The 21,246-nt window shown below is 48.8% G+C and overlaps 2 protein-coding genes across 6 annotated transcripts in view; both read left to right on the top strand.

Moving 5' to 3' along the window:
• Window positions 1-1,659, top strand: part of dhx9 (DEAH (Asp-Glu-Ala-His) box helicase 9) — a 20,788-nt gene extending 19,129 nt beyond the window's left edge. For 3 of the 5 annotated variants that reach the window (XM_070845363.1, XM_070845362.1, XM_070845366.1), the window contains 3 exons: window positions 6-218; window positions 357-412; window positions 625-1,048. In XM_070845363.1, the coding sequence (XP_070701464.1) occupies window positions 6-218; window positions 357-412; window positions 625-1,013 (658 nt within the window). In that variant the 3' untranslated portion in view covers window positions 1,014-1,048. Of the gene's footprint in view, window positions 1-5; window positions 219-356; window positions 413-624; window positions 1,049-1,110 lie in introns of those variants that run through there. The other 2 variants (XM_070845365.1, XM_070845364.1) reach the window with 2 other exon arrangements.
• Window positions 1,660-3,871: 2,212 nt separating this feature from the next.
• lamc1 (laminin, gamma 1) overlaps window positions 3,872-21,246 on the top strand; it is a 46,225-nt gene continuing 28,850 nt past the window's right edge. The window contains exon 1 of the mRNA XM_070845361.1: window positions 3,872-4,504. Within this exon, the coding sequence (XP_070701462.1) occupies window positions 4,132-4,504 (373 nt within the window). The 5' untranslated portion in view covers window positions 3,872-4,131. The remainder of the gene's footprint in view (window positions 4,505-21,246) is intronic.

Here is a 21,246-nt window from a genome sequence, read left to right as displayed (position 1 = left end):
TGCAGGATCAAACTGAGGGTCCCTCACGAGGCGGCGGGCGGCGTGGCGGCTCTGCGGGCCGGGCTGGAGGCTCTGGTGGTGGAAGTGACCAAGGAGCCAGAATACATCCGACAGATGGACCAGACCAACCAGAGGCTGCTCAACATCATCAGACACGTGTCCAAACCCTCCGCCGCCGGGCTCAACATGATGGCCAGCAGCACCAGGTACACACACAGGTATACACAGGTACACACTCAGGTACACACAGGTACATACACACTGAGGTACACACACAGGTACACACATTCAGGTACACACACAGGTACACACATTCAGGTACACACACAGGTACACACATTCAGGTACACACACAGGTACACACTCAAGAACACACAGGTACATACACACAGGTACACACAGGTATACACAGGTGTACACACAGGTACACACTCAGGTACATACACACACACGTACTCACACACAGGTACACACACAGGTACACACACAGGTATACACACAGGTACACACACTCAGGTACACACACAGGTACACACTCAAGAACACACAGGTACACACAGGTACATACACACAGGTACACACACAGGTGTACACAGGTGTACACACTCAGGTACATACACACAGGTACACACTCAGGTACATACACACAGGTACACACACACAGGTACACACACAGGTACATACACACAGGTACACACACACAGGTACACACACACAGGTACACACACAGGTACACACAGGTGTACACACACACAGGTATACACAGGTACACACACACAGGTGTACACACACACAGGTATACACAGGTATACACACAGGTACACACTCAGGTACACACACACAGGTGTACACACACACAGGTACACACTCAGGTACACACACACAGGTATACACAGGTACACACACACAGGTGTACACACACACAGGTATACACAGGTATACACACAGGTACACACTCAGGTACACACAAGTATACACACACAGGTACACACAGTGATCTTAGGGGTCTGTGAGGACTGAGAAACTCTTAAAGGGCCAGTCCACCCAAACAGTGCTGTGGCTCGGCTCCATCAGGTCACAGTGACTCACCCTCATCATGTCTCTGCACAGGATGGGAGACGGTCCGCGACCCCCCAAGATGGGACGCTTCGACGGGGGAGGAGGAGGAGGAGGAGGAGGAGGCTACCGAGGAGGAGGAGGAGGAGGGGGAGGCTACCGTGGGTGGGGAGGGTACAGAGGAGGTGGAGGATATGGAGGGGGAGGTGGGTACAGAGGAGGGGGAGGTTATGGAGGAGGAGGAGGAGGGTACAGGGGGGGCGGGGGTTACAGAGGAGGAGGAGGAGGAGGATACAGAGGTGGAGGTGGATATGGGGGAGGAGGAGGAGGTGGGGGCTGGGGAGGAGGAGGAGGGGGAGGAGGAGGGTACAGGGGAGGTTATTAACGTCCAGAAGTTCAGCAGCAGTTCTCTGTTCTCCCACAAACCTGAGTAATGTACACTTAAGACCCTGAACACACCGTTTTAGTTCAGCAGCTAGAATCAGCAGAAAAGTGAATGTAATCTGGTGCATGTGGTTTATTACAGATGTGTCGTCAGTATCAGTTTTGTGAATTATGATAGTTTGTATTGATCATTTGTAGCTGCTGTCAACGTCTCCAATAAATCTGTTGTTTCCAGAAGATGTCTGTGACTGTTTGGTTTCGATACACCGTCACCACTAATAACTGGCCTGTTCAAATCCTGACTGAGGTTCTGTACGTCATAAATTACAGAATTTAAGTCTAAAAGTATGTTGTTTGTATTTAAAGGAGATAAATTCAGTATTTTTAAGATTCAAGATTCCCTTTATTCACATATATACACATATTTAGATCAGGGCCACCAGACTCCATTAAGAAATCAGTCGTTTTAGACACTGACACTGCTGTGGATCGAACGTCATCAGGGTCTAAAGTCGGTCACTTCACTACTGCCTGCGTGCTTTAGATTAATATGACTAATATGAACCTACAGCTCTTCAATAGATGCAGGGCAGTAAGAAGTCCAGGGTTTAGAGGTGGAGCAGAAGCAGAAAGCTGCAGAGAATTTAAATACTCCAGTAAAAGTACCTGAAAAGTGAGAACATGAGTAAATGTACTTGGATGCATCCATGACTGAGTACAGAAGAATTTCTAATTGATCATTTTTCCATTAACTGATGGAAAAATAAATATTAGAATTTAATTAATTAAAACATATTTCAGACAGCAGAACAATCAGCTGCAGTCAAAATAAATTAGAGGGTTTTGGTTTTCTTTTGTGTCACTGTTCAAATGTGTGATTTGAGTTTGAGTCAGGAACCAGCAGGGGGCGACACCTGCAGGGGGCGACACCTGCAGGGGGCGACACCAGCAGGGGGAGACACCTGCAGGGGGCGACACCAGCAGGGGGCGACACCAGCAGGGGGCGACACCAGCAGGGGGCGACACCTGCAGGGGGCGACACCAGCAGGGGGAGACACCTGCAGGGGGCGACACCAGCAGGGGGAGACACCAGCAGGGGGCGACACCAGCGGGCGACACCAGCAGGGGGAGACACCAGCAGGGGGCGACACCAGCAGGGGGAGACACCAGCAGGGGGCGACACCTGCAGGGGGAGACACCTGCCCTCACAACCCTGTGGAGCAGCTCCAACATAACCGAAGAAGATGTTCTGTGCTAACATGTTTCTCCGGCTGGTCTCCAGTAAATGTGCTGTGATTATTATCACATGTTTCATGTCTGTGAACCTGTCACCTGTCCAGGACTCACCTGAGTGGACAGGTGAGGTCAGAGGTGCAGACAGTGGCTGAAAAAGTATTCGGGTAAAAGTCACAGTCCAGCTTCGGTAGAATAAAAGTTCAACATTCAATAATAATGTTATATCACGTAAACTCTCCAGCAGCTGAACCATCAGTCCGCCGATGACTGGGGAAGAAGGTGTGTGTGTGTGTGTGTGTGTGTGTGTGTGTGTGTGTGTGTGTGTGTGTGTGTGTGTGTGTGTGTGTGTTAATGAATATGTAATCAGACTGAGGGGAGTTAACTCCCCTCAGTCTGATCTTAATGAACAGATCCTCACACTAACGAAGGGTTCAGGGTTTTTATTAAATCATCATTTGATCTTTGTATCTTCGGCCTCTTGAGCTGTTGGGATGGAAGAAAAACCACCAGACTACATTCACTAAAACACTGATTTTAGCTCCAGGACACAGGAGCTGCTGCTCTGCTGCTGTTTGTGGTTAAATAAACAGCTTAGAATAGAAAAGTGATCACATAATAAGTAATCAATAGCAGTGTTTCGTCCTTCTGATACAGCAGGAAGGCAGAGCTGGGAGTTAATGAGTGAAGCTGAAGTATTGACTGATAGATGGTGTCTGATTTCTAAAGGCCTCCTCAGGGTCAAGGTTCAGTGTGGTTTGGGTGAACTGGCCCTTTAAGGGTGATCAACGGGTTCAATTGATCACTTTTAATCATCTTTTGTTTTAATGATGTTTCCCCATTAAAGATTGTGTCCAATAATTAATTCATCAACATATTTGATCCATTAATCCATTGGAGGTTACCATGGCAACGGGTGGCAGGTTTCATTACAGATCATTGATGATGTGATTACAGATAATTGATGATGTGATTACAGATCATTGATGATGTGATTACAGATCATTGATGATGTGATTACAGATCATTGATGATGTGATTACAGATCATTGATGAGTGGAGACTTTTCCTGAAGTTTTGTCGGGGCTGACGCGGAAGTGGCCGCAGTGTCCTCTGCGCCGGAGAGCTGCGCAGTAGCGCACTGGGTGTAGTCTGCAGCTCCGTCTTTTCCTGCTGGAGTCTGTTTCATGGCGGCGGACACAAAGAGCTGAGGCCGAGTCCAGACCCGATCCCACACCGACACTCTCTCAGCAGCACAGCCGGGACCCGAGCTCTGGACGCGGCCTGGAGCGCAGAGACGCGCCGCCTGGTTCCTCTGGAGACTTTCTGCTGAGTCGTTAACGGGAATCCGGGAAAGTTAACGGTGCCGCAAACTTTGGGACAAGTTGGGGGGAGAGTTTGTGTCGGAGCCGCGCGCAGATCTTCTGGTCGAGAGGGAGGACGGGGAGCGCTGAAAAAATGCGAAGTTTGATCCGGGCTCTGGTGGCCTGGAGCTGGGTGTCCGTGTGCGTGCGCGCCGCTATGGACGAGTGTGCGGACGAGCGGGGCGCAGCGCAGCGCTGCATGCCCGAGTTCGTTAACGCCGCTTTTAACGTGACCGTGGTGGCGACCAACACCTGCGGCTCTCCGCCCGAGGAGTACTGCGTGCAGACCGGCGCCACCGGGGTCACCAAGTCCTGCCACATCTGCGACGCCCGGGACCCCCTGAACCACCACAGCGCCGTGTACCTGACCGACTACAACAACCAGCAGGCCACCACCTGGTGGCAGAGCCAGACCATGCTGGCGGGCATCCAGTACCCGAACTCCATCAACCTCACCCTGCACCTCGGTAAGACCCCCAATAACACCCTCTGCTCTCCCTGCGCTAGAGACCCGCCGCGCCGAACCCCCCTGAAAAAATCTGCAACTTAAGGTTTTCTTGCTCACTGGTGAGAGCGACCTCACAAATCAGCACAACCACACATGTTTCTTACACTGAAAGGAGCCGCTCTGTTATTCGGCGCACTTTTTATACCTTCAAAGTGTTCTTTTTGTAGTAAAATCCAACTTTACGCATCTTATCAGTCACTCTGTCGCCTCTCCTTATCGAGCAGCAATTCCATTTGTAAAAAATGTGTTATTTAAAAAGCTTGCAAAGCAAAATACAGTTTGGTTTAGCGGCTGTGTGCCGGATGGAAGACGGTGTGGTTACGATGGGAAATACTGAAATTGTCGCAGATTTGTTTACACACACTCGAGGGAAAACTTTAAATTGCTAAAGTTTCTTATGGAGTTTGGTGCGACTGAAGAAAACAGTTAAACTGTGAACTTCTGCCTGAAACCAGAGTTCTTTCTCTGCTTTAACAATAATTAGTTGAAATGTGAGCTGAAGATCAGTGATGTAACCTGGAAACTTTGGGAATGAGGAATTTTTGCTGCCAGCAGTGGAGCATGGGGGGGGCATAGTTTTCATTGTTGGGGGTGGAGTGTGTGTGTGTGTGTGTGTGTGTGTGTGTGTGTGTGTGTGTGTGTGTGTGTGTGTGTGTGCGCTGATGGGGGTTGCAGCTCTGCTCTGACCTGGGGGGGGGTCAGCCTGTCCCAGCAGCACCTCTGACTAACGGCTCAGACGTTCAGCTTTTCTGCCGTCAGACAGCCGGAGGTGTGAAGTTAGCAGCCCGGTGTCCCTCAGCCCCCAAACGCATCACCAGGACTGTGGATTCAGTTGTTGGGGGGCACTGGGGGGGACAGCTGGCCTCCTGGGGGGTCTTTGTGTCCAGGCCTTTGACAGTAATGATGAGGACGACCTCTTCTGAGTGTCAGTGATGGAATGAGCAGATTAGTCGATAATAAAAATGCTTGTTAGCAACGCTCAGCTAAAATAACTCAAACCTGACTTGTTTGGTTTAAAACCAGCTGAAGAAAACCATGACACAGTGTAAAGGTCACACTTACTGAACATGTAACTCAACCCATGTGGTTTTTCTGTTAAATACCCAGAAAAGTGAACAGAGTTTGGTTGGTGGTGCTGTGGACTCCACACTTAGCAGAGTATTTCTGTGACATCCACTTACTCGCCTTCTCTAGAGCTTTCAGTCACACCCCATGGTCATCCTCACAGCTTAGCTCAACAGAGTTTTCACTAAAGAAAAATAAAAAATGAAATGTTCAGTGTACAACCGCAGTGAAGTCCAACTTCATCTGCTTACGGAGGCCACAAGATGTGTCTGAAAGCCGTGGCACAAATCTAGTAAGAGGCCCTTGAGTTGAGAGTGTATTTGTCCTGAGGTTGTGGTTTGGTCCCCGTTGCTGCCGTCTGCTGTGAGGTTTGGACCGTGAGCTCCGGCCGCCGTCTTAGTTTTCCCGGAGCTCCGACTCGGCCTTTTAAAAATACCTGTCTATTTGTGAAGCGGTGAGCCGGCGGCCTCCAGCAGCACCACTGTTTTTAACAGAGCCTCACATTCCTGAGCGGTTCAGTCATGCTGCTGCTTGGAGCTGAGCTGCCGTCTCTGTAGCCTCAGGTGCTGAAGTCTGATGAGAGCTCGACGCCTCGGCTTCACGTGGAAATGCTTTTAATTACACTGAGTTTTGCCTCCTGCAGGCGCCGTTTCCATTGTGTTCAGAGTTCGAGCTTTGTTCTGCCGCAGATCAGACGTCAGCGTGTTGATCTGGGGGGGCTGAACACCTCAGCACACGTCCAGCAGGGACAAAGATGGGTCCCACGCTCTTATTTTTAAAAAGCAGGAAGTGAGGCTCCTGTTTGTTCACGTAAAGTCCACTTCTGTCGACTCTCCTCTTAAAGCAGCACAGATTTCTGGGTAACGAAGTCCCCCTGAGGGTTTAGCTCTGTTGTTGTGTAATTCCATCTTTCCTAAACGTCGGCCTCCTCGGCTGAAGGCCTCGCTGAGCTTCCTGCTTCCACGAACAGCTTGTTTGTGTTTCTCTAAATATTTGGTCTTTTTCTGCCAACGTGACTTTTAACAGAGATCATCTGCACTCGTCCACATGAGACATTTAGTCTGCAGACTAATGGGGTCTTTATATGAAGCTGCAGGTCGACATGTGGACGCAGTATCAGACCGATTCTTCTGTATGTTAACCTCACAACAATAACTTGGTCTAAAATCCCCAACATTTTGAATGGAGTCTGGCACTGTCCGATCACAGAATCAGTGCTGAGGCCCGGTGGCCCCGACGCCCCCACCCTCGGTTTCAAACGGGCTCAGTGACGGTCGCTAAACGTTCCCGCGGAGCATCGGTACCCAGACGTGGTCACATTTCCACCTCTCACCCCGAACGTCCCGCTCAGGGAGCCGCTGCTTGTGTCTTTGGGTGTGTGGGGTTCAGGTCGAGGTCTTAAGCTCAGGAAACATGACGTGTTTGTGGAGCTCAGCGCCGCTCGGCTTCCTCTTTGATGGGGCAGGAAAGGCGACGTGTCCCGACTCGACTCCGCAGCGTGGAGGCCGACATCAAAGACCCACGAAGAAGAAGCCAAACCTGCAGATGGACGGAGGGGGGGCCTCCTCCAGACCTGCTCCAAACCTCACTGTAGAAAATGACCCTTTTAAATGTGAGCAGGCGTTCAGGAGCTGGAAATCCTTGAAGGTTTTAAAAGTGCTTGGATTTCAGATTAGAATAGAACAATAAACCCCTCCCTGACTGGATAGTTCGCTCTGATTGTTGGAACCATGAACGATGTTCAAAGAACTTTATCCAAGTAAAACACAAACAGTAAAAATGGCTAAATTTTGAATGAGATCTGGTGCGACTGGACCACAGAGGCGGTCCTGGGGGGGGTCACCAACCAAACTCCAGTCAAGAAACGGCAAAATCTGTCCTGTTCAATCCAAAATGGCCGCCACAGAGTCTCCGATCAGAGGGTTTATCAGCAGGAGGCCTGATGATGGTATATAACGTCCTCTGACCTCTTCAGGCCTGATCTGATCTTTTAAAGCACGTTTCCTTTAAGACGAGCTGTCTGAGCGTCACATGGAAACAGCTGGACTCACCCCCCCCATCTGAGGGGGGGTTGTTACTCGCTTCAGTACCTGAGTGGCTCTTTGAAGTCTGAACATGGAGGCAAAACATCCCTGAATTCTTCAAAAGATGAAAAAAGAAAAGTTCTTCTTTGTGCTTCCTGGAAAAGGCCAGCGGGCACATTTTCCACTGGGGGGGTCTGAAACAGCTGATCACACCTGAAACCAAGTCTCATGTATCTGTGTCTTAAGTGATGGAAAGGGAAGTTTAAGGGAAGTTTGAGGGAGGTTTAAGGGAAGTTTGAGGGAAGTTTGAGGGAGGTTTGAGGGAGGTTTGAGGGAGGTTTGAGGGAAGTTTAAGGGAGGTTTAAGGGAGGTTTGAGGGAAGTTTGAGGGAAGTTTAAGGGAAGTTTAAGGGAGGTTTAAGGGAAGTTTGAGGGAGGTTTGAGGGAGGTTTAAGGGAGGTTTGAGGGAAGTTTAAGGGAGGTTTAAGGGAGGTTTGAGGGAGGTTTAAGGGAAGTTTGAGGGAGGTTTGAGGGAGGTTTGAGGGAGGTTTGAGGGAAGTTTAAGGGAGGTTTAAGGGAGGTTTGAGGGAAGTTTGAGGGAAGTTTAAGGGAAGTTTGAGGGAGGTTTGAGGGAGGTTTAAGGGAGGTTTGAGGGAAGTTTAAGGGAGGTTTAAGGGAGGTTTGAGGGAAGTTTAAGGGAGGTTTGAGGGAAGTTTAAGGGAGGTTTGAGGGAAGTTTAAGGGAGGTTTGAGGGTATTTGAGGGCTAAAGGGGTTTTTGTCTCTTTCATCAGCTGCAGAAAGCCGTCAGTGGTTTCCTGGTCCAGCTGTGCAGCTCATAATCTCCCCACATCCCAGTTTCCCACGCTGAGCTCATTCCTCAGACACAAAACAATGAGTCCGGACCAGATGACTCCCCTTCCCTCCCTCCCTCACCCCTCCTCACCCCCAGCACACACACACTCTCAGATTGGTATAATTTGCAACAGCTGGCCACTCCAGAGGAAAAAAACCACACTTGTTCTTTTATGGCGTGTTGGGAAACCCTGAGAGGAGGACGAGGAGCGGCGTGAGGCCAGAGAAACTCTCCGCAGGGTTTTCCCACAGTGCACTGCTGCATCTGGCTGCAAGTGTCCGCCGCTCCTCTCCGAACACGTCTGACAGTCGGAGCGCTTTAGAGAACGGCAGCAGCTTCTGTTCAGCCGAGAACCTTCAGGAACACGTCTGCATCCTCGGGCTATCGATACCAAATCAATACTCACCTGTACGATGGCTTTTCAGATGTTAAATGTCGACATACAAGCAGTAACTTCATCTGAAGAAAGTTGACTAAAATTCACAGAGATTTGAATGGAGTCTGGTGTGGTGTGATCAAAGAAGCAGCACAGAGGTTTGAAACAGACGTAATGAACCTTTAGTCAGTAAGAAGCTTCAGGACTCAAACACAAGGTGTCTGCAGAGGATGAACCAGCAGACAGCAGCTCCTGTCTGCAGAGGATGAACCAGCAGACAGCAGCTCCTGTCTGCAGAGGATGAACCCCTGGATGTTCAGACTGTCAGTGGATCACTGAGAGACTGAAGGAACCTTAGAACAGACAGGTTCTCTATGAGGTTCTGCAGCCTCTGTTATCTGGAGCTTTATTCTGGAGGGACGTCACATGATGACTTCCTCTGGAGGCCTGAAGACCTAGCGGGACGTTAGCCCGTCGACGTGCAGCCAACCAAACTCTGCTCACATTTCTCAGGATTCTAAAAGTGAAGATATTTGTGTTTTACGGTCTAAATGTTGGCGGCTGTGTGGGGTGGGGTGGGGGGGGGGTCCGGAGGGGGGAGACTGAAGCAAACAGTCTGAACTCGGGGCCTCTCGGCCACTTGAAGGTCCCCGAGCTGAACCCCCCCACCCCAGTCAGGCTGACACATGAATATTCAGCCCTCTTCAGTCGAGAGCTGAAGAATTCCAAGAGTCCAGCTCCACAGAAAGCTGTTTTAGTGGGGGGGGGGGGATCGTCTCTGGGCAGGAAATGAGATTCAGGGATCTTGTCTCTGCTCCAGACTCAGTGGTGCAGCTTTCTGTCTGTAAATCACAGAATCAGGTCACTTCTGAGCCGAACCCGTCAGAGCTGGAGACCCTGAACACTTAGACAGAGGATTTTGCTAAAAGAACCAATAAGAGTTTCTGTTTGTCTGGATGAGATTTCTCCTCCTCTTGTCCTGATGTGTTCCAGTCTGACCGCTTAGAGACTCTGTCAGTGAACGCACCGTCTTAGTCAGGCGAACATGGTGGTTAATGAGCAGGAGAGAGAGACGGACCGGTCGTCGTGGTTACGTGATCGCGGTCGTTCAGTCCAAACTAGTCCAGCGGTTTGCGTTCGAGCGGTCGGCCGACACTAAAAGTCGAGTTGTGTTTTCCTGAGAAATGAGGAACAAAGATGGAGGTCGGACACGAGGCGTTCAGGGCCCCTCAGATGTCTCTCTGACCTTTGAGCTCACAGTGACTCCTCTTTTTTAGTTTTCAGTCAGATGAGACGGAAACACTCCCGTCTGTCCGGTTGTTATGTTTCTACTTTCCTCCGTCGTGCTCGCTGTGGAGGACTACACCCTCTTCAGTCGGTCACAGAGGACATTCGGTCTAGAAGCTTCTGTGCAGGGTGAGCAGGATCTAGTGGGACAGCATGAATAATATGAACTGAACTTTCTTCACTAAAGACGTCACAAAGAGCAGCAGAAACTGTAAACATCCATCAGATGGAGGACCTTTCAGGAGGTTAGATGCTCAAACACTTTTTGACAGTCGCTCCGTCTCGTCTCCACGTCGAGGAGTTTGTTGGCCTAAACTCTGATGTGGAAATGATCCCGACAGAGGAACTCGTTTCCAGGTGGGGGGGTTGGGGGGTATCTCTCCCCCCGACAACAAACAGCGTCCTTCTCTTCTCGCCGCTCTGTGTTTGCTCACTCATCAGCGTCACTTTGAAGTCCAAACTCCACATTCTCGTCACTGTGTGCTAATTAAAAGGCCCGTGGTGCGTTCAGGGTCACTGCTGGACGCTGTCATTGGGGCTCCGTGGCAACACAAGTCCTGTCCTGCCCCCCTTTAGTTTGTAACGTCGTTCACCAGGTTTCTGTGGCGCTCTGAGTCATCAGAGTCATTTTATAATCACTGCCTGATTATTGACAGGGGGTGAAAGTCAATCTGATCAATTATTGGGGCCGTTTTGTGCGTCTTATTTCTCCTCCTCAGCCCCCACTAACATTCAGCAGTCCTGGAAAACGTTGATACATTATTGGGTCAACTTTGTTCATCTCATTTAAAAAAGTAATAATTTAATTTATTCACCAAACTAATATTTATTCTAAAGCTGGAACAGTCAGTGAACGTTACATCAGCGTCTGACCGCTGTCCTTCCCTGACTGTTGGCTCGTCGGGCTCCTTCTTGTTTCCGTGGCGTCACTTTAGCTCCTAAACCGTGTCGACGGAGCGACAGGGTGTCATTAAAGCCACTTTATTCCTGCTGCTGACACCTGGATCAAACCTCCCCGGAGAGATGGTGAAGTCACAGGAAGCGTTAACCGTGTAATTACAGCCGCCACACTGATACTCGCCCCCCCGGATGATATGATGACAGTTTATTGTAGCTGCGGATTCCTCCTGGCAGTGAAGGCAGCAGCAAACAGCCGTTCTATCGCTCTCTGCACACACACCAGACTACATTCACTAAAACAGGGATTTTAGAGCTGCTGCCTCCATCAGTCAGTGTGTTGGATCAATCTGTGACTTTCATTTAAAGTTCAGTTGCAAACTTAAATCTGGACACTTAACTGATAACTAACTGATGTGACCGGTGTTGTGAAGTCGTGGTAAACTAAACGTCGTCTCAGCTGTCGACTCCAAACGTTCTGTGGATGACTTTCTTAAAACGTGTTTTTTCCGTATGGACCCTGGTCCACTCTGTCAGTCATAACTCCCCGTTGGCCGTGGAGATGTTTGACCTCTGACCTCTGACCCCACTGTGAACATGACGGAGCGTTTCCTGTCCTGTGGGAAGAAAACAGAATGACTGTGAGAGAGGAGCAGCTCCTGACCTCCGAGGAGACGGAGCTGAAGTGTTTTAAAGCAGTGTGGGGGGGCTTCAGAGGAGGGGGGGGCTGTGGTCCTGGTCCTGGTTCTACTGAGACTCTGTGATTTTCTTTGCCCAGGAAGTGTTTCAGGGCCCCAGGGAGAGCAGAGAAGGGGGTTTTCTCTTATTATAGACGGCGTGGAGTCTGTGAACGGGCAGAGATGCATTACAGGGGCAAGCAGATGCATGCAGGGTAATTTTAGCCCTGCTCCCCGCCTGGGAGGAGGAGGAGGAGGCGCAGCGAGGGGGGAGGAAGAGCAGGAGTAAAAAGTGAGTGGTGTTCAAAGCTCACTGAGGGTGAACAGATGATCAGACCTTTAGTGTGAGTGGATCACACCGCCAACTCTACCTTTGGGTTACCTTTAGCCACGCCCCCATCTGTGATGTCACAGCCAGGATATTAATGTGAACTAATGAAGCATTCTGCAGAGAAGTTCTTCACTTTGAACGAGGCAGCCTGCAGGTTCATTAGTGTTCTGGTTGATTATTAGACATGTTGTCGCTGACGACCCCACAGCAGAGACCAGACAGTACATCCTGAGCTTCATATAAGAAGAGGAGGGCTCGTTGAGTTCTCTGTCCTCTTAGATCTGTTGGGTTTCTGCATGAATGTCCCTCAGAGCTGGAGCCAATCAGAGCGTCCCCCCCCCCGGCGGCGCTCTCTGTGACGTGTGTCCGTGCAGCTGTCGGCCTTCGGACGCTCGCAGGACGTTTTAATCAGATTCTGACGTCGTGGTGTTCAAGTGTCTCCGCTGAGCTCATTTATTTAGCTGCTGCAGTGTAACCCCCCCCCCAGCTTTAATTTACAGCTTTTGACTGGAAAACCCCAACCAGAGCTCCGAGCTCGGCCTAATTACTCAGTGTTTGTCAAACAGAGTAAATGAAGGCCGACGGTTGGAGGTGGAGAGACGAAGCTTCACTCACTCTTTGATCACTTGGCGCCTGCTTGAGTTTCAGACGCTGCACACAGATGAGCAGCACCTCCACCCTCTGCAGCCGCTCTTCCCTTTGTGGGAGATGGAGGCGGCAGATAGCGGCTGAAGGCGTCCGCTCGTTGTTCAGCTTGTTTACGTCTGGCAGACCTGAGACGGCTGCCAGACGCCGACTCATGTGGGTTTTTATATTATTATTAGTTAAAGAGCTGAAGCAGACTTTCCAGATGTTTTCCTTTCTGCTCTGTGGTTCCTGGTGGGGACGTGATGTTCCTGATTACCGACACTTGTTGTGGCTCTTCTTTGAGTTTGTCTCCTGAATGAGGCTTCATATGACCATAAAACATGATGCTGTACTTTTGGTTCTTCCTGACTGGGGGTCAATACTGCTGATGGGTTCCTTACTTTCTATAGCTAAAGGTGACCAAACTCCCATTGAAAATCTGTCACTTTTATGTTGCGTTGCCTGAGGTGAATACAGTACGCTGTGTTAATCACCGGGGACGACTCGGGCCTAGTTTTTAGTGTCCTCTGGTTAATTCAGCTTTAAAAATTCATCCAGAAAGTTTCAGCTATCTCAGGAAACATCCACCTGTCGAAATAGGAGCCAAACACAGGTACCGTCTGATGGATGAATCAGACGTCTGACCTCTGTGTTTGATCCTCGGTGCTGAGAACACCTTTTAGTTGTCCCGAGATTCGATACCCCGCCCCAGTGCTAGTTAGCTTAGCCACAATGCTAATGTTATTGGGGACATTAAGTTGATCCATGATTTCACATTTTTCCTGAAGTGGGTTTGAAAGTTAAACTGATTATCAAAGAATCTTAATGGGGAGTTTTGGTATTTTCAAGCGTGGAGCCTATTTGTACGTATTTTGGGTTTGAATTTATTTGCCAGTACTAAAAGTGTTGGAACTGGTCCAGTAGATCACCTCAGCCAGAACTGGTCCAGTAGATCACCTCAGCCAGCAGCCACCAAACGGGCTGCAATGGCTGCAACGTGATCCTTTGGGACAACTGCACCTGATCACAGAGCTTGTTGTTTGTAGGGTAAAATCCCTGTTTTTGTGAATGTAGTCTGGTGTGTGTGCAGAGAGGATCCTCCAGGTCAGATTCCAGTTGATGAAGGAAGTGAGATTTGCAGATTTTCAGGCTGTATATACAATGTCCTCTGTGCCTCTAATGAAAGACACTCTCCCGGTGCATTATGGGAAATGTAGGATCCAGTGTTTTTGGACTAAAAGTCAGGACCCCTCCTCCTGTGCTGCTCAGATGTGTCTGTTTTCACTCGTCCTCTCGCTCCATGGTTGATCCCTCAGACGACACAAAGCTGATCACTTGTTTTAAAGGCCTCTCCTCAGAAAGCTGCAGCTTCTGTCTGCAGGTCTTTGAGGGAGAATCAAAGCAGTTTCACGTCTTAATTAACAGGTTTAAAGTCATAAACGAGTGTTTGAGGTAACGAAGCCTCAGATCTTCAGAGGGGTTCTTCTGTAGATCACTTGATCAGTTTAGACAGTTAGTATGTTAGAAAAGAACATTTCTCTCTTCACCGATGTGAATCTGACGTCACATTTAGGAGGAGTGTCAGCGGCTGGGGGGTCTTTGTTGGGGGTGGGGGGGCTCTTTGTCTCTGATAACGATGCCTGTTTTCGTTTGTTCCTGACGTCCCGGTGTGGTGACACCTCTGGGCGGGGCGGCTGCTTCTTTGGTGGTCTGTGCTGTTAACTCTTCACCAAACACACTGATGTTTGGTAACTGTGGGGGGGCAGGGCAGAGTGAGGGTGGGGGGGCAGAGAGCTCGTCCTCTGATTAGATCACAGCCTCTCCACTGAGCTGGGTCTGATGGAAATCTGGCTCTGGGTTATTTTGGGCCTTAAGGTGGACTCCTGGAGTTTGTTGGTGAACTTTCTCTGTGAGTGACATGAAACTGATTTAACTCCTTAACAGCTGATCACATTACAGCTTATCAGGTCTGCTGATAAGGAAAATCATCTCATGATGCACCCGATTAAAGAACCTCCACTATAAGTGCTTTAGTCTATAAGAGCTTTGTTTAGTTTTTTATTACTGGTGGTAAAATTATAGTTTTTGTGAATGGAGTCTGGTGTCATTGAAGAGAGCAACATAACGACTCTTTATGGTTACTGATCAAAACTTTTCCAACCTATTAGTCATAAGTTAATTAATTTGTGTTACATAAATATTGTGTCAGATCCAAATTAACCCTTTAAAACACCAAAGTCACACAGAATAACACAGACACACTGACTGATGGAGGCAGCAGCTCCTGTGTCCTGTTCTCTAAAATCCCTGTTTTAGTGAATGTAGTCTGGTGTGTGTGCTGTTTGTGGTTAAACCAAAAGGATCTTCCAGGTCTCTCTCTGTAGGGATCCTTTCCATGATGCTGTCACACACTTAGAATAACACTCTGAGCCTGTCAGTGGACTCCTGGAGTTTGTTGGTGAACTTTCTCTGTGAGTGACATGAAACTGATTTAACTCATTAACGGCTGATCACATCACAGCTCATCAGATCAGCTGAAAAGGAAAATCAGTCTCATGATTAGAGCTGCAACTAACCTTTATCCTGCCCCTAAGGTTCTCCATGAATCAATTGATCGATCGATTGATAAACCCCTTTATTTCTAAGTTTACAGGTTTGATAAGCAGTTTGCTGTGTTTTTTAATTACAGGAAAAGATCTTAAAGATCTAAAGATCTTAGTGGTTGTTGGATCGTCTCCGTCTGACGGTGATCAATGAACAGAACTTATGGAAAGTCAATCTGATCTGAAGACTTGAATATGAACGATGCTGAATTAAGGAAAAGAAAACGAGCTGTTGGGGAATAAATGAATGATGACAGAGCAGCTCCTCAGACATTAAAACCAGTCACCACCTCCCACCTTCACTCCCTTCCTGTCCTCCCCCCTCCTCATCCTCACACACTTAATTGGAAATCCCCCCACCACACACACACACACACACACACACTGACAGAGTTTGACTTTATTTTCCAAACTCTTCGGTCGTCATTGATATTTAATGTATTTAACATTCTCTTTGTTTGTGAGAGCAGATTCGTCATCATGAGTTCAGCATCAGGATAGAAACGTGGGCTGTTCAGTCCTTTGAGATGAATAAAGAAAAAAAGACCAGAATAAGATGACAGAAGCAGATTTAAATACAGGAAATACAAAGGAGATATACATTCTCCTGTTTTCCCAAATGTCCCCACAGCAGGCCTCTCTGTGCTTCACTTTGTCAAACACACCAAACTCCATTCATAATTCTTGATATTTTAGAAATTTCTGGCTGAATATCAGAGATGAACGCTGGTTTTTAGTCACTTCTATGTTTTTTTTAACAGATCTACCGTTCAGTGTCACTCTGTTTTACACCATCATTGTGTGAACATTCCTACATTATGGGGACAGTTTGCCTGTGAGGACTCTCACTAGTTTTAAGGTTTTCCACCAGGACACTCATCGCCGTAATGTATTCCCCCCCCCAGCCCCTTAACCTAAACTTAACCAGAACTACACACACACACACACTCTCTGCTCGGCCTCCAGCCACTTTAATCTCCCCTCGTCCAATCAGAGCGCCCGGCCGGCGGCGGCTCTGTTTATCAAACAGAAGAAGAGATGGAGGTGATATCAGCGGCATCCTGCCGACGCTCTACTGAGCGCGCTCACACTGGGCCTCCTGCTTTAACCCCTCCCTGCCTGGTGCTTGTGTCTCTGCCTGTCGCCTCCTGAGAGTCCGATAAGACGTCTGCGGCAGCCTGGCTCAGGTGTGTACAGTGCTGCTGCTGATAACGGGCCGACTGATACCCAGAGGGCTGCTCATGTGTGGAAAACAAACACGCCTGTATGGCTGTGTGCATTCCTCTATAGGAGCAGGTTAGACATTAACACACATCAATGTGTGACTGCTTCACCATGTAGAGGCTGCGTTCAGTCTGAAACTGGAGGTGGGATTAAAATTCCTCACAGCTTTATGACCGGAACTCCTCAGAGGGCAGATTTATTCTGAGTCTGCAGCTCAGGAAGTGAGAAACAAACAAACGTTACCTGAACCACAGAGAGGTCCGGAGAATAAAGACATTCACCACACGTTGGGCGTCCAGTGACCCGGGAGGCACCAGGAGCCCCCAGGAGCCCCCAGGAGCCCCCAGGAGCCCCCAGGAGCCCTCAGGAGGCCCCAGGAGGCACCAGGAGCCCTCAGGAGCCCCCAGGAGGCCCCTCCCTGGCCCCCAAACCCAGACAGCAACATGTCAGGTGGGGTTTTACACACCTGTGAACTCAGGTACAGTTCATATAGAACAGAACCCAGAGACATGATCCATCCTCCACCCCAGCAGTGGTTCTGGTGTTTAACACCAGTCAGCCTGGAGCTCAGTGGAGGTTTGGTTGGTGTTCACATAGATTATTGATGAAGTGTGTGGTCCTGGAGGATCTGGTTGAACCTGCGCTGAGCTCCGTCTTTACCTGAACAGAGATCTTCTAATCTGTGGACTGATCCCAGACCAGGGGACTGATCCCAGACCAGGGGACTGATCCCAGACCAGGGGACTGATCCCAGACCAGGGGACTGATCCCAGACCAGGGGACTGTCGGCAGTGAACCAGTTCATGTGTCTCTGAGGCCTCGGCTCGTTGACCTCTGACCCCCCCACCTGCAGTGGTTAACGGTTAAACGCCGCTGTGGCGTCTTGAAGTCACACACTCACTGAGTGCTTCAGACAACAGAGCTCACCTGTCTTCATTTCACTGCTGCATGCTGGGAAATAATTAGTGATCCAAACAGGAACGTCCTCGGTCGTCCTGCAGCGTCATCGTTCACTCCCGTCCTGATCGATCAGGATCATTGTAGAGTTTAGTTCAGATAAAGCTCCAGGTTGTTGTTTAGATGATTTAATGATCTCCAGCTTGTTGGTGTCAGTCAGTATTTATCAGGTGCTTATTGATTTTAAACATGTCTTCAGGATCATGTATCATATCAGGTGAAGCAGTAGAAGCTTCTTTACTCCCCATGAGGACTGAATTACTGTTCAGTTTCTGAAGGCACCAAACCCCCTTTTCTTCATCACACAGATGAAACAGGACATGAAGTATTACACAGCTGGTGTTTTATTCTTTAGAAGCCGTCATGTTGGGACTGTTGCTGCAGCTGTGAGTCCAGTTTTCTTTGTCACTGAAAGAGTTGTTAAGTTTTGAAGCAGATCTAAAACTGTGTGAATCATCAGTGTGTGTGTGACCTTTGACCCCCGCCCTGCTCGCTACCTGCAGTCGTCCTGGTTGTGTGTCCCCGGTGGGAGTGTGGATGACGTGGGGCCGATGGAGGCCTGGACGCTGGGTGGTGGTGGTGGTGGTGGTGGTGGTGGTGGTGGTGGTCGGCCGTGCCCACGCGTTCAAAAAGTCAAAGCGGCCATTGTTCACTCCTCCGGAGAAGAATGCGATGAGCTCATGGGAGGAAATTTAATTGGACTGTGCTGTGAGCCGGGGCGTTCCCCCCCAGGCCTTCACCCCTCCTACCCCTCCTCCTCCTCCTCCTCGTCCTCCCGACCCTCAGGCCGACCCCGCCGCTACGCTCCAGCGGCGGGACGAGGATCCTCAGGAATGTTCTGTAAAAAACATCCACACCAACAACTCAAAGTGCAAAACTGATGTTATTTATAAAACAGGATGACATCCAGAGAACTGCTGGCCGACTGTTCCTCGTGTGCTCGTCTGCCAGGAACCTTCTAGAAATAAACTAGGAAGCATCTTCAGTCCAAACAGGATCCAGCCTCTTAGATGATTAGACAGTTAATGTGTGAGTTATTCATCAGGGGGGGGTTTGTAGCCTTTCTCTGGTTTGGACTGACTAACAGCCGCTCAAAGCCACCAGACTCCATTGACAAAACCAGTAATTTTACCCAGGAGGTGCTTTTCTCCCGCCTGTCTCCGTCAGTTAGTTAGTTTGTGTTATTGAGTGACTTTGGTGTTTTAAAGGGTCAGTTTGGATCCAACACAACATTTGTGTAACACACAATAACACAAGCAAACAAACTAACTGATCCAGGCAGCAGGACACCAGCTCGGCTCTGCAAGGTAAAATTACTGTTTTTTTCAATGGAGTCTGGCTGATCTTTTAAAATGAGCCAGCAGGTCAGAAGTCAGGGTCAGAGGAACTTTATGATTAATGAATGAAAACTGAGTATTTGAAGAGACATAAAGTGAAGGATGGCAGAGCTCATTACTTCCACTGTGGTGTCTTCCTCCCCCGTCCCAATCTGTACTCCTCAAGGACGTCTTCCTCGTTAGGACCTGTCTCCCCTCAGTGGGAAGACAAACATCTGCTTCTGAAAAACATCTTTATATGGAGAAAAGGACACAATCATCTCCTGTAGCACAGATCTGTTTTCAGCGAGGACGCCTTTAAAGGGTCGTTTCAGGATCTCTGAACATGGGCCCTGTTTTTACATGGTTGTATTATTGTGTGACTTTTGGTGTATTAAAGTTTAGATCTGAAACAATATTTGTGTAACACACAGCAACACAAACTACTGGTCATTATGATGCTGTCTTCAAAGCCACCAAACTTCATTGACAAAAAGAGTAATTTTACCTCACAGAACATTGAAGTTTGCGGTCTACAGGTGCAGCGACCGCTTATATTGTTTGTGTTATTGTGTGTTACACAAGTATTATGTTGGATCTGAACTAACCCTTTAACACACCAAAGTACACAGTAACACAGACACACTGACTGATGGAGGCAGCAGCAGAGCAGCAGCTCCTGTGTCCTGTTCTCTAAAACCCCTGTTTTAGTGAATGTAGTCTGGTGTGTGTGCTGTTTGTGGTTAAACCAAAAGGATCTTCCAGGTCTCTCTCTGTAGGGATCCTTTCCATGATGCTGTCACACACTTAGAATAACACTCTGAGCCTGTCAGTGGATCAAACAAGCTCTTTTAGTGGACCTACTGTGATCAGGTGCAGTTGTCCCTGAGTCTGTTTGTTATCACTCTCTCGCTCTGCTGATTGAACGTCTCGTCTTGGTCCTCGTCCCCCGACACGTCTTGACGTGTCGCTGTAACGCTGCTCTGCAGGTCTGATGACGGGACGGACGGCAGGAAAGCAGAGCGGGGACGAAGACGAGACAAGACGAGACAGGCAGCACACAGTAATCTGCTTTAGCCGAAACCTCAACTCCTCAACGGATCTGGGAAGTGATGGAACTAAGAAATGTTTATTCTGGGAATTCAAGAAGTTATTGGGACACTCAGACTTTTAAAGATGAGATATTATAATATAATATCTACTAGCATCCTGACTAAAAGACTCTGAAGGATTTAAAGGTGATTCTGTAAAGTCCTCTGCGAGCTGATGCGTTCAAGGAGCGTGGGGCCGTTCGGAGGTCGTGAGCGGCTGGCAGGTGTGTTGCTCAAGGACACTTCAGCAGACGTAGACCTGCCCCTCCCTCCCCCAACTCTCCCCCCTCTCAGAGAAAATCCCCTCATTTGCGGCGGCCCCTGCTCGCTCTATCTTCCATATCTGGGCAGGAAAAAACTCCCAGCAGCCCCCTCTCTCCCCCCTCCCTCCCTCTCTTTGACATGAACAGCCTGTGCTGCTCGCTCACCCTCCTCTCTCCCCTGTGGACTCTTCCTCCCTCCGTCCATCCCTCTGTCCTCCGTCACTCTGCCCGCCAGCGGAAACACATTCCAGCCGGTTCATTCCCGCCGTCACCATGCCCCCCCCCCACCCCGTCACCCCCCCCAGACAGTCTTAGAGAGAAAAGCTCCTTCCCCTGAACGACTGGAGGCTCTTTTCATGTCCAGACCTGACTCCAGGCCCCCCGAGGAGACTCTCCCGGGGTCAGCACCCCACAATAGGCGGGTTAGTGCTGCTTAAAGCCAAACGGGCTAATTGAGGACCGGAGCGTCTGAAACAGCTTAAACCTGCTGCAGGGAGAAGAAAGAGAGTCACTTTACTTTATTATGGCTGTTTCCTGTTTAGAATCCGAGGAGGACGACCGCTGGGGAGCTCCAGAATAAAACTGTTATTTCATGTTTTAGTGACGAAGACTTTAACGAATATAGATATCTATGAGATACTTCTAGATAAAGTCCTGAGGGAGGACGTCCACAGCGAGCCGGTTCAGTCTAAAAACAGCTTTTATTGGTTTTATACTCAAAACAGTTGCAGGTTTCTAACTGATTAGTGGAGTTTGAAGTCGTTCCAGTTGTTAAAGGGCCTGTTGATGAGCTTAGATAGAAAATATGTGCAGAAAAGATTCAGGGACAAAAACTACGTCCCAAAATAATTGACTCCATATTGAGATTTATTGGTGACAGTAGTTATGATGTTCTAACAAAATGTGACTATAAGAAGCTCATTAACAAAAACAATTCATTCTTTTGGTAGAAAGAAAGTATGAAAGCTAATCATGTGTCATCAGAGAGACGTTTAACAACTGTTGGATTTCACCTCCTTCCAGTTAATTTCTCTTTGTTTCCTTAACACAGTGAAAGGCTTGTTTAGGGGCTTTTATTTTGGTAGAGCACTTCCTGTCCTGCCAGCTTTC

Source organism: Pempheris klunzingeri, chromosome 15 (genome assembly GCF_042242105.1).
Source record: "Pempheris klunzingeri isolate RE-2024b chromosome 15, fPemKlu1.hap1, whole genome shotgun sequence".
Classification (NCBI taxonomy): Eukaryota; Metazoa; Chordata; class Actinopteri; order Acropomatiformes; family Pempheridae; genus Pempheris; species Pempheris klunzingeri.
Note: the sequence above shows the minus strand (reverse complement) of the source record. Positions and strands in the feature narration are given on the sequence as shown.